This window comes from Fulmarus glacialis, unplaced genomic scaffold (genome assembly GCF_000690835.1).
Source record: "Fulmarus glacialis isolate BGI_N327 unplaced genomic scaffold, ASM69083v1 scaffold26833, whole genome shotgun sequence".
NCBI lineage: Eukaryota > Metazoa > Chordata > Aves > Procellariiformes > Procellariidae > Fulmarus > Fulmarus glacialis.
The window spans coordinates 1-13,438 of NW_009201400.1; the positions used below are offsets into that span (position 1 = coordinate 1).

Here is a 13,438-nt window from a genome sequence, read left to right on the forward strand (position 1 = left end):
TGAGGGGGCCAGTGGCCTGGGCCGGCCCCGCTGAGCAGGCGCCTCTGGGCTGGGCCTACTCGCCTGGCGCGGGGGTGCTGCAGGGCCACCCCCTGCTTTCCCTGCGGGGTGAGGAAGGCCTTCAGTGTTTTGTGCTGCAGCACAGCTCTCAGGTGCACCTGTCTGAGCCTCAGCTCTAGCACCTCTTGTTCACCTGGGACTTGCATGCATGAGGCTGGCAGCCTCTGCTGCAAGAGCTTCAGTCACTCGGGTCAGGCTGGCATTTGGGTAATGTGAGCAAGGGTGACCAAGTTACTAATATCATCTTGCTCATAGTATTGTCCAATGTTCAGATTAGTGCTTACACAAACACTTTTTTGATTGTCTGGAAACCGCTAAGTCAACTTTCTCAAGTACTGAGTGTCATCGGTCTTTGTAAGTGCTGCTTTATTAAGTGGGGAATAAGCCAGCTCCGAGTGGGCAGTCAGTGTAAGACATTGGGGCACTTACTTAAGCTGCAAGCGTGCCTACAAAAACATACTGCTAAAAATATCCAGCAGTGTTGTGCAATGGGTGGAACAGTAAGCAAAAGGGAGAGTACAATCTTGCTCTAATTTTCTAACCTCCCTATGAAGGTCTCAGACTGCCTGTTTGCAGTAATGCCTATAATTGGGCAATTCTCAGTCACATTTTTTATTAAAACCAAACTTAGCCATGGACCTATGCTAAATAGGTATTTTGTAGTCAGAGAAATTGTGGGATTTTTTAAGTGTCAAATTCTGGCCTAATGATTGTATGAACTAATGATTATGTTAGCCCTTTCTCCCTTTAGTACGATAAGTTTCTTTTTGCTGTAGATGCGTTCCTGGATTTTTTTCCCCTTGTAGTAAGCACGAATTTAAAGGATTGCATCTAGTAACATGGTTGCAGTTAGGACATCGGTATGTCAAAACAAGAGTACTTTAAGCTCACCAGTGTGTTGCTGCTATAGTTTTCTTACAGTATCTGTTTGCCATTTATTTCCTGACAAAGTAAGCTGAAAGGTATTTTATGAAAATGATCATGCTTCGGAGGAAAGTTAAAACAGTTGGCTTTAGTCTTCTGTTTCCTATTTCAGTATTTAACAGCTGTAACAACGTTACTGTTTCAGTAAGACACTTTTAAAAAAGACAACTTTAGTTTAAATGAACTTCATGTACAGTGTTGTATACAAAAGCTATGGTTTCTGTAACTGACTATAACAGTTCATGGCCCAGTTAGAAATACATTCTAGCCATCATGCTCTTTTGCAAGCAGCACAAGCATGTACAGCCATGTGGCAGTTTGGGGTTTGGTGGTTAAGTATACCACAGTACCAGTTATTCTGCTATTTCCAACTATATTTTAGATACGGCTAAACATGCTATAGAGTGGTGTTGTATTTGCAGGCCTAACAGGGATGTAAATTCATTATATTGTGGTCTAGAGCAAGTTACGTAAGATTCAAGAAATAAAACCTGCCTCTTCTGGCACTAACCTAGCCTTAAGTATCAAAGCATCCTTCTTCCCTTTTTACATCCATGTCCTTCTCAAATACTTCATTCTCTGGGCCAGGAAATTCATTTTGAAGAATGCAGAAGATACTGGTACAAGATGGAGGAGGGTAGTATTGTGTAAATACTTCTTTTTTGTGTATGTGTTCAAAGACAAAGGAAAAAACCCAAGAGCAATACTGTTACAACAACCAGAGGAGTCAGTTGGGCTAATGGTGGACCAGAGTTCTATGAAAAGAATATCAGATTGTGTAAAAACAAGGATTTTACTTTAAAACAGACAAAATGTGGCCTCTAGCCCCCTGTTCCCCTCCCCAAAAAAATCCCAAACTCTTGTCATGAATAACTGTCTCATGAGTTGACTTTAAAATTTCACTAATACCTCCTCTCTACTCACTATAAACATCCTCCAGGAGCGGCATGACCCTCACTGCTTGCTTTGAGTATGGGAACCAGAAAGTGAACTATTGTGTTTCTATTTGGCTTTGATAGTAGGGGAAAAAGCAGACCCTTAAATTGCTGCAGGTGGGCCCTGGGACTGTGTCTGAGTTACCACGAGCTCCTGGGGAAGCCTAAGGGGCTGCAGGACTTCTGGGATTATCAGAAATGTTGCAGTTCAGATCCTCTTGTTCCCCTGTCCTGCGTGTGCCAGGAGGGAGGATTGGTGGGAAATGCCCTTGAGCTGACTTCCACAGGTTTTCCCTGGGGAAATGCCTTCACAGCTGGGAACTTTGCTTCTGTTGTGTTACCCAGACTCAGCTGGCAAAGGCAAAGGTGATGGTTTAATTTCAGTGCTTTTCAATTGCAACACAATCAGGCTTATGTTTCTGATGCTTTTTCTCATTGTTGTAGCACCAAACGCCCCCTATTCCCTTTCCTCCTTACAGAGCTGTAGAGCAAACACTGTCCTTCCAGGAAGGTCTGTGTTTCTCAGTGGAACTTACCTGCGTTCTCTCAGCTGGCTCACTCTGTCCTGGCACATAGAGCGCACCATGGTCTCTGCTAGCTGCTGTCAAAGAAAAACCTTTCATTGGTGCCAGTAAACAAATGCATTTGAGGGGAAGTTTCTGACTTTGTATTTTGTCATAGAAGCAAATAAAGACCTTAAATATGGACTAGTGTATCAGAAAGGCGGTTGTTCCATGGAAGAATTACGAGTTACAAAGTGTAATATAACTGAACTGAGATTAGAATAAACTATTAAAAATTATACAAATGTTAAAGGAATTTAACTGCAGGGTATATCAGGAGTAGAAATCTATTTCTGAATTCTTATTTTTAAATGGCAATCTGATTTTTCTATGCCCAAAGTCAGAAATTCTGGATCCAGAAACTCATTTCATATTAGCAGGCATTTAGTAATTGTGGAAGCAATGCAAGAGCTAGTTTAAGAGTACCTTACTTGTCTTCCAGTATACAGACTTCCCCAGTTTCCCATTTGTGTTTATAAAAAGCAGCAACTAAGTCATCTGCGCACAGCTATTAGAATTTCTGTGGTGGAAGCCCTGGGCACGATACTCCTTGCAGTCTTCAAATGCAATATGCAGCAATTAGTGCCTTTAAGGTGTGGTGTTAAAGATGTTTCCAGCTAGGAGTGGCTGCTGAATGCCTGGCGTACACCTCCTGTGCAGTGGGAAGCCTTGCCTGTTCGTTGAATGACAAATGGCAGGTCCTTTCCACCAAAGCTCATCAGCAGTCAGCACGCACAAATGCAAAGCAGCTAAGTCTGATTTACCTTTTATCCCACTAGGTTCTTCAGCAGCATAAAAATGCTGACACAATGGTGGCTTTGATGAAGGTTTATGAAGAAGAAGACGAAGCTTATCAGGATTTGGTCACCATGGCAACACAATTCTACCAGTATTTATTGCAGCCCTTCAGAGATATGCGAGAGCTGGCGACACTGTACAAACTGGAAATCCTGGTAGGTCTGCCTTTACAAAGTGAAAGGCCAAGTTATATAGTATAGTATCAGCTGCTCTTGGAGCAGTTTAGACTCAAATCACTTAACGTTCCCTACTTCTGTCTGTACCTACTTTTTCTTCCCCTGCCAAGCCACCAAACGTGACTGAAAAATTCAGAGTTAGGGCAGAACCACTCTCGGAGGATTTCAGAGTCCATGGTATTGGCTTGAATAGAACTGCAGCTGTCTTCCCACCAGTGTCCCACTTCCCTCTGTTTTGAGGAATTAAAAGGAAAACATCCCCAAGCTCCACCTCTCTGGGGTTTACTCTCTGGTAGGCTGAATTTACAGAGATCTTAAGTAGCCTTTGTGCCACCTTCAGTGGGATTAGTTTGTGACATTGAAAATGCCGTCCCCCAGCAATGCTGATGCATCACATTAGCTCAGTTGTGGTGGTAGAACAGAAGGCAGTGGAGACCTTGCCACACAAAGCACTTTTCTATTGCTGCTACAGCCTGCTAGAAGTACGGATTAAAACATGTCAGTTGTCACTTCGTTCATTTAATTTTATGTGCATCTTAAACTGGAACCACATGCTGAAAGTTATGATGCCCCTGGAAAAGACAGCTATCTACTATTTTGATTTTTCCTTAAGCAGTCTGTTAAGGTGAGCTGTTAATGTTTTAGAAAAGAGCAGAACAGTTTTAAGTTTTGACTAAACGTCTTGGATACTGAAGGTCTAAATCTGTGAAGATAAAATATCTAGTATGCTGTACTGAAAATTAAAGTGAAAATTGGAATAGATGAAACAATTTTTTTTCTGTATAAAAAAAACTCGGATGTTTAGGCTCATTTGAAATCTAATTCTTTAAAAAAAAAACTTGAATACTAGTCTTGTACCCATGTACCCTTTGTGGACTTGAAAATACTCTCTCATGTTTCTTTCCTCTGTTCCTGTGTGAAAGAACTGCCAAACTGGAGAACCTGACAGTGCAATGTGCTGTCAACACGTGGGGAAAAAATAGAAGAGAACATTGCACGTAGAAGAGTGGTTTTGAGTTACTTTTAGTAACAACTAAAAACACTTGTGTTGGACATGATTTTTAAGATGCTAGTTTAAAAATATTTTAAGAAATAAATTAATCTAAAGTTAAGCGTGGAGTCATGATGGGGGAACAAAGGTGTTCTGAGTTAGTGCAGAGAATGAAGAACAAGGCAATACACAGGCATGAGTAGTGATGCGCTTTGTGTAAGGTGAGGGGAAGGTCACGTTTGCCACCACGCTCTGCCTTGCATGAAATGTCTCTATGCATAGCATAATGTGGGCTGCCCCGCTGTGGTAACCAGTTGGCAACTGAGAATTTTGTCTCCGTGCAGAAATCTTTGCAGTATGATAATTTGGGGCCTAAAAGAGTAGCAGCTTTGCAGAAAGATGCTGAAGAATGGACTAAGCGAGCTGAGAATGCTGTGTGCTCCATTCAGGATATCACTGTGAACTACTTCAAGGAAACTGTGAAGGCTCTGGCAGGTAATCAGAATGATTTACACAAAAGATTGTGTAAATACTTGACTTAGGGGACTGAGAGCTCTTTTTATCACCTTTGCTGCACTCTCTGCAGACCCTGAGGTTAGGATGAGTGTCCAGCTTAAAGAAGCATTTTATTCACTTAAGATTTGTATCTTTTAAGCAATTTGGTTTACAGCTTGCATTTGGCTTGCACACAAACATTATCAAGGGCTGAGACTTACGGCTGCAAACCTCTGAACAAAAACCATGCACACTTCCAACGCTTGATATGCAAGCCTGAAGGATTTCAGCACGTTAACTGAGTAGATCGCTGTGTAACTGTTAAGGCATGTTTCCATGGTACAATGAAGATTTTACTGGCATATAAAATCATAGATTCAACCTTTTAGTCTTGTGATTATCTAAAGAAGCTTCAGAAATTGTTTTAATAGCGTCAGCATTTTTAGTACTACAGCTATAGTAGAAACACACAAGGGCTATTAATACACTGCATTTCTCATGGCTTATTGCAATGTTTTAATCTGCAGCAATGCACAAACAGATGGAACAAGATCAGGAAAGATTTGGTAAAACCACCTGGGCATCAGCTTTGCCACGACTAGAAAACCTGAAATGTATGTTAGCTAAAGAAACCCTTCAGCATCTGAGGGCAAGAGAGTTGTGCCTGAAACAGAAGAGAGCTGGCATTCAGAAAAACGTAAGACCTTGAGAAGCCCCCTTTTCTGTCACTGTTTTGTGAAGGGCTGATCAAAACCTACAGAATGCGGGCATGGGAGTAGACTTTCAAAGTCTTTGTCTGTGAAACAGCTTAGGTTTTCAACGTGGTTTTAAGTTGTGGAAAAATGCACGTCTCCAGGTTTTTAAAATTGCGCCTGCACTTATGAGGACACTTAGCAACGGTTAAGGTACATGCTTTTACAGTTCAAGTGTCATGTTAGCATTTGTGATATTAACCTTTAAAATAGTTAGTTTTGGGGAGATAAAGACCAGATACTATTTTCAGAGGACACTGCAAAATAAAGATACTTATTTAATTTTAATGTTCTGATCTTCTTGATTTGATGCCATCTAACTGCTGCTAGGAGTTATTTTCCAAGAGTAGTGTACTGCACCATATATAATTGTTTTCAGGAGCAGTATTATTTGTGCAGATTATAATGAAGTCTTTCCTGGTAGACTTAAGGTAAAATTACACTTAAGGTTAATAAGGCTCTCTGCTCCTCTGAGTTTCTGCTCCAAGCCGTTTCTAATGTTCTGTTGTTTCCATACCAAAGCACCTAAGCAGCTGCCAGTTAGGCCAGGCTCTGTACAAGTATTTGTGCATCCATGCATGTTTCATGTGTGTGTATTTTGTTATTAATGCTTTTTATTTTCCATTTGGGGCTATACAGATGGAGAACCTCAGTGAACAAGAAGAGAACCTAACTGTAGTGGAGGAGCTGGAAATACAGTATTATGAAATACAGCTGGAATTATATAATGTACAGCTTGAAGTATTGAAACATGAAGAGATGCTGCTTATTGTACAGTTGGACACTTTAAGGAGACAAATTAAAGGTGAGAATAAACAAATATTTAAGCACATATCCAAAACACAGGAGTGATATAGCCCGCTCTGTTTTCACTTAAAAAAAAAAAAAAAAAGGATTATTGTCACTGCTCAGGTCTTGATAGTAGAAGGCATCATTGGAAAACATTGATGCCGTGGCACCATCTGATATTTTGTCTTCTGACTAATTAGACACTAATTTGGTAACACAAGTTTAAAAAATGAGCCACACTGGTAGCTCATCTTGACAGCAGCTGTGATACGTGCATGGACTGGTTTAGCATATGGAATAACTTATATTGAAAATACTTAACTGCTCTCATAGTTACAGGATCTACGCATAGAAACTCTGGATATCGTGACCTGAAATGGGTCCTGAAATTCATCACAAATTTGTTGTAATTTAACATGTAGAAATTGCAATGTCTTGTAATGACAAAAAGAGGTGATTATAGCTAGATGGTACTTGAGTACTGCTATATTCCAGTCTAAGTGTCTCTTTGTAATATATTCATGACCAAATTAGGCACCAGTCTTGTTTATGCTTATTTGTGCTTGTGAATTCTCTATTACTGTGTACACTGTGAAGTAAACATTGCTCCTGCTTGTTGTATAATTAAAACCTGGTAAATAGTAAAATAAATCACCCAGTGTTGATCAGAACAGTCTTCAGTTTTCCAGGAAAACTCCAGTCGGTGAAGGTAGGAATTAAAGCACAGAGAGACATTTGAAAGAGGAAGATAAATAATAACAAGTGCTAACAGCATAAATTTGATCCTGCAGAGCACCCCTGTGAGTAACATCACATGTTTGTGTATGACTTTGAAGGACCAAGCTCGGCTCTGGAGCATTACACTTTCTAATAACTAACTCGCTGCCTTCAGTGGCTTTTAAAATGTCATTAGTTCTTTAAATGTTTAAATAATTGTGGCAATTTTTGGGTTTTTAAAAAAATGCCAAATGCCTTTTTAGAGAAACAGGATGAAGTTGTTTACTATGATACATGTGAAAATCCTGAGGAGCTCAAGGTCATTGAACAGACAATGGGACAACATTACGCTAACTTGTCAGAAATGACGATGCTGAGGCAGAAGACTAAGCAGTTGGAGACAAAGCGTGGGACTGTCTGTGCGAGGAGAGCCTACCTCAGGAACAAAAAAGTAAATGCAGTCCTGGAGATGTGCATTTTCTTTGGCTGATGTCTTGACTCACGAGGGATGGACAGGAAACGACTAGGGAAGATTTGGGTGGAGCGTACAAGATGATATGTGACTCAGTGCCAAGGCCGCCAAACAGAAAGAGGGGCAATGTGATTTTAAGCCAGCTTTACACTCTGCTGTGTGGTGCAAGTGCCTCTCTACTTTATTTATAAACTTACATGAGTGACCTAGGAGGTGTTCCCCTATCAGCTAAACCTTACCAGAGCCCTGTTGTGGCCAGCTGCAGCTTTGCCCTGGCAGCCTTTTACAAAGCAGCTGCAGTACAGGAGGAAACCTGGCCTGCAAGGAAGGAGACTGCAGTGACAGAACAACCCACACAGTGATACTTACTTTACCTTGGAATGGGAGGGAGGGGAAAATTTAACTGCTGCAATTCTCTCTCCAGCCTCTCAGTTCTGTGCAAGGGGCAGTTTTTTCCTTTGTTTCCATTCAGAGCAGAACACTAGGAAGACACAAGTGAGATCACAGTTGACTCTCATGAACCTTCCCAGTGAGCTAAGCTTACCTTACACCTGCACAGTCCTGCTGGGGCAGAGAGCAGAGTTTAAGCTCAAGTCTTTCTGGCTTTCTACCCCTCACTAGCCTGGACAAAATGGGAATGACATTGGAAATGTTTTGTGAGCCATCATTGTCTCTTGCTTGCAACTGCTTCCTCGACAGACACTTTCTTTGCTTCTGTTTTCATTCATTTAATTGCTGCTGTTGGTTATATAACACTAAAGCCAAATGCCAGATGATTTGCAAATGCTTACCCAGCCATGTGGATAATCCCCCTCTGTAGAGTGACAAATAGCGACTCCCAGAGAAAATACTGAAGCCTGCAGCTTCTCTGTGGCACTTTGTTACTAACAGAAGGTACCCCTATGAGGCATTAATTGTGCTTCCCATACCTTTGCTTCCCTGGCTTTTGTACTTGGGAGCTGTGGCAAATAAGGGATGGGGGAAGGTAGCCTTATATTTTTGTAATGCCCTGCTAGCTTCCCTCTTGCCTTCTTCTGCATGTCTTTGCACCTCTTCCCTCCAGCTGGTACCTGGGTGAAATTTCTTTAGAGCTTGCTTCTGCTTTTTTTTTTTTTTTCTTTCTTATCTTTTTTTTTTTTCCTTTCTTATCTTTCTTTTTAAAGGGATCGGTTCAGATCTGGGTATATTTCCTCTGCAGCATGAATAACCCTATCACTAATTAGGAGAACAAAAGATCCCATTGGCTTTAGCTATGAAGGAGTCCCACAGACTTCACCTTTGGGGTCTTGCATCTGCCACTGGTTGAGCTTAGGTATCCTTCTTGGCACAGCCAAGCACTTGGCCTTGGTTGCTGTTTAGTGGCTTGTGCACAGGAGTTAGTGGCACAGATGGTGTACAGTATATGTGAACTAACCAAGGGTTGCATGAATTTTGCTTTTCTACCAGGATCAATGTGAAGCAAGCCATCGGCAGAGACTGCAACAGGCAGAAGAGACCAAAAAACGCTTCCAGCAGCATCACAGCATACAGATAGTGAGTACTAAATAGGAGCCTTGGAGAATCTGGCAGCTGCTTGTTTTCACACACTAATGCTCACTTACTTGGGTTTTAATGCAGAAGAGAGACAAGCAAAAAGAGGAGGAAAAAAAGAAAAAAGCTTGGATAAGCCAGGAACGTCAGAAAACACTGGAGAGGCTGAAAACATTCAGGGAGGCAAGTACTGTGAACTACAGTAGTCCTAAATGGTGTAAAAACACAGCATCAGAAAGTAGCCATAGTTCACCTGTGAGCACGGTCCAAATCAGAGACCACCATTTGGGTAGCCTAAAATAGGATTGTGTGTAATGAGTCAAGAGGATTAAATCCACTAAGGATATAGTTTTCAGATGCAGAACCTGTTGCAAAGAATACAGGTGACAAAATGGCTTTGAAAGAAATACCTTGATATTCATTTAAACCTGTTCAGGGTTGAATTTTCTGCTTGAATGGGTGAGTGGGACAGGTCTGTACTCTGTAGCTTTTTGTCTCTTTGGGGTTGATGTTTTGGCCAGTCCAATGGAGATGTGACCTCCTGCCTTATGATTTGTTTTTCAGAAGTGTCCAGCTCATGTTGTTCTGAAAACATCTCGTCCCCAGCCTCTCAGTCCCAGGTTGCCACAAAGCATCACTCAGCAGGTTGTAGTACTGTCTGCTCCACCTTCATCCAGAGCAAGAGCAGCTCCAGAGCAGCCAAAGAGCATACTGCTAGTAGAAGCCAAAGAATCAAAAGCTTCACATCAGAATACCCCAGCAGATATCCCTGTCCAGATTTTTGTTACTGATGGTGACACAGAGCAACAAAAGCACAGCGAGGGATTGATGGTGTCTCCATCCTCCCCCCAACCACTACCTCCTCCACCTCCTCCTCCTTTACCCCCTCCTCCCCCACCTCCCCCCTTACCTCTCCAGTTGAAGACACCATCAGCAACAGAGGATAAGCCACTTCCCCTTAGCTCCAACAGCCCCACAGAAAGCCCTGCACTGCATAAACAGGATGACTCATCCAGGAGGTCTATACATAATTACATAGGTAAGAAGGCTCACATCAACTGGTTTTTTTTTCTTCATTTCCTGTATTTTTCTGTTCTCCCTCTCTCTGGTTCTGGACAGGAATAGTGTGCAGTCTTGCTCAAGAGAATGAAGCTCTTAGAAAGCTTAGTCTTAGAAACCACGTACAATAACACTGACCATAACTCAGGATGTTAAATGAGTAATAATGATTTGTGTATCCCATTTGATACACTTCACAGGGTCCTGATGCTCAGAGCGTGTGACTCAGCGTTTTTGGCGAAGTACTGTCAAATTAGACAGGTCAATCTTTAAGGACATTTGAACTTCAGTCTCTGCAGGAATCCTACATTTATTAAGTACAGCCTTACAAGTTAGTTTAAACCATGCTTAATCACAGCACTGTTAGTTCAGTGGATATCTTAATTCAGACACTGAATTTTTCATTACACTGAAAATCCCACTGCTGTCATAGGTAGGAATAAACCCCCAAGGAGGAGGGGGTTTTCATGTTGTTTGGTGAGAAGCAATTTGTATTACCAGGTTTGTTCTTGCCACAATTTTGCAATTTTTGAACTGAATGTGGTATTTTGATTGAGGAGTAATCACCTGTCCAGTCAAAAGACCACTGTGGGTAAATTTGTGGTTGTACTAAGGCTACACTTCAGTGTTTGTGATTTATGTACTACAGAGCTAGTAGTTGGGCTGCTTGCATTGCTGAGGTATGCACAGGCTGTGTCCACTTAACCATTTGCTTGGTTTCTAAATAAAGGTTTCTTAAGAGAATTCATGCAGAATTCAACCAGGATTTGAAAGGCAGATGGATAGCTTTGGCATCCTAACATTCCTAGGGCAAAAATTCTGCTCTGTTACACCTCTGCTTTGCTAGCAAGATCATGCAGGTGTAATTGAAGGCTGAACTGGATAAGAAAAATCCTTTTTTATTTATAGGAGAGATCTGATTGGTTGTTTACATCTTTTTCATGAAGAAAACCAGCATGCTAATTGCTGTAATAGTAATCGATAAAGTACTGCCACAGGAACTTACTGAAATAGCTTCATAAACAGGTTGGTTTTAGTTACTTATGGACTACTCATGTCTTTGCACATGAAAGGCCAGGAGAGTGTGCCATATTCTGGTGTTGAAAATATTGTCTGTAATGTGTTAACATGCTTTCCAAGGGGAACTTCTTTTATAATTTGTTAGTCTGACTATCTTTTACCAGGCAGCCCATTGGATTAATAGACTTAAGACTTTCTTACTTTTGAAGGCTTTGTAAGACAACTTGGTGGATCTTTGCTTGATCCTTTTCTGGCATCTCAGTCTCTGAAGGATTTAGCAGAATGTTACATTTCAAGTGCTTGACGTTAATTGCACAACCTGTGCACTGCGCATGGCAAAAGTACTTCTAGCTGTGAGGCACAGATGGTCTAAACCTATGGCTGTAGGAGTCGACTGCTGTCCAGGGAAACTGCCTCCCTGTCCGACAGTCTGAAGCTAGCCACAAAGAATCCAACAGAAAGAGTAAAACGCAAATTACAGTGTGCATCAAGAGAACTAGTGGAAGCTCTCTCAGTATGGTGTCCTTTATGGTGTGAAGTTCAGAAACATACACCTGAGATTTAAATCATGTTGTAAAATGGGAATTATTTTTTAAGTCCATACAGAAAAGGGCTGCCTGCTTAGGGACTTGATTTGGCTCCCACTGACTTCAGTGGTGCAGTTTCAAGCCCTTCTACTCAAATCCTTTCATTTTTCTCTTGGCTGAGCAAAAATGCAATTGACAGTCTCAGCAGGCATCTGAGCAAACGAGGAGGTGAAGTGAAATTTTTTTGAAAGCCCATAAAGTTGTAATGAAAAAGAAGCATCCTCCTTCGTGTATAATTTCTTTCTTAGAGCACAACCTTGTATAATGTTGAAGAGGCGTTGGATTCTCAATCCAAGGTATAAAAGCTTTAACTGCTTTTTAAAAGCAGTTCCAGAGCCTGGTGTTGCAGAAGCTTGAAAGAATCTGTGCCAGAACAGACTAGTCTTTTTCCTGTCTCTAGCAAAGATGAAGGGAAGAACCCTGAACACTTGGGTTGGGTTTTGTACCTCTAAGTATGGTGGTCTTGTTCTTTCTTCTGGTAACAATAGATTTATCTGTTGCAGGTTCCATGGATGAGGTTTTGGCTTCTCTGAAACGCAGTGAAGTTCATCTTCGCAAAGTGGAACAGCCAAATCCGTATGCCTCTGTAAAAGACAACATCCTCTCTGCCATAAGGCAAGGAGTTAAACTAAGAAAAGTGAATCGAGATACTGAGAAAGATGTCAGTAAAGGATCCACTAATGAGCTAGAGAGAAGCATTAAGGCAGTCATCCAGAGAATTAAGAAAGTGTCTGCTGATTCTGAAGAAGAGGAGAACTGTGATCAGAATAATGGAGAATGGGACAGCTAACCAATTCAGAGTAACAGGCTTACTGACTGGAACAGAGTGTGTGTCTCATTCTGCACGTTGTAGAATACTGTCCCTTTCAAAATGAAAGAACAGTGTGTGTGTGTGTTCTTCTCATAGTCCAAATCATCTTGTAAAGTAAAAGAATCATGATGGTTTTCTATAGGAGCTGCAGATTCTTATTTTTTGCATGAGAAATCATACTCCAAATTATGCTTGTGTTAATAGGTATTTCTGGCTCAACCGTGTAGAGTTTTCACTGCATCTGAAGACAGCTAAAATGCTGGATTGGAACAATACATTATTTAGGTTGTTAACTACACAGTAGGTAATGCTATCACAACAAAGTTTAAGCAGTGAAAAACTAACTGAAAATCTATTCTGTCAGATAAAAGTAGAACTAAATCCGTGGTGATAGAGGCAGACCAGAAAACTTAGCATAATCAGGAACCTCTCATTCCTACCTCCATTGTCCAGAAAATTCTTTAACATTTTGCTTGTCTAATACAGCTCACTCTCTAACTACATGGATACTCCATTTATCATTGTGTTATCAAGTGTGCACTTACGAATGGGCTTGATAATGCTAATTGGGAAAATTAGTATCAAGTTTGAAATAAACACTACTGTAGTAATTACCGAAAAGTTTAATTTTTAGCTGGAAGCTTAAATATATTAGATGCTGAATGTTTTTCATACCTTTACAATGAACTGTTGGCATGAAAGAAAGAGCCAAAATATTGTATATAATATTTTCTGGGATCTAGCCCTGTAATACAGAGC

The 13,438-nt window shown here is 41.0% G+C and overlaps 1 protein-coding gene across 1 annotated transcript; it reads left to right on the forward strand.

Moving 5' to 3' along the window:
* Positions 1–3,267: 3,267 nt before the first annotated feature.
* On the forward strand, positions 3,268–12,753 carry WHAMM (WAS protein homolog associated with actin, golgi membranes and microtubules). Its single transcript, XM_009573937.1, has 9 exons — positions 3,268–3,435; positions 4,792–4,942; positions 5,470–5,639; positions 6,334–6,499; positions 7,464–7,651; positions 9,119–9,205; positions 9,290–9,385; positions 9,767–10,241; positions 12,372–12,753. Exons 1-9 carry the CDS (start codon positions 3,292–3,294, stop codon positions 12,656–12,658), a joined length of 1,764 nt encoding a protein of 587 aa, XP_009572232.1. The 5' UTR covers positions 3,268–3,291; the 3' UTR covers positions 12,659–12,753.
* Positions 12,754–13,438: the final 685 nt, after the last annotated feature.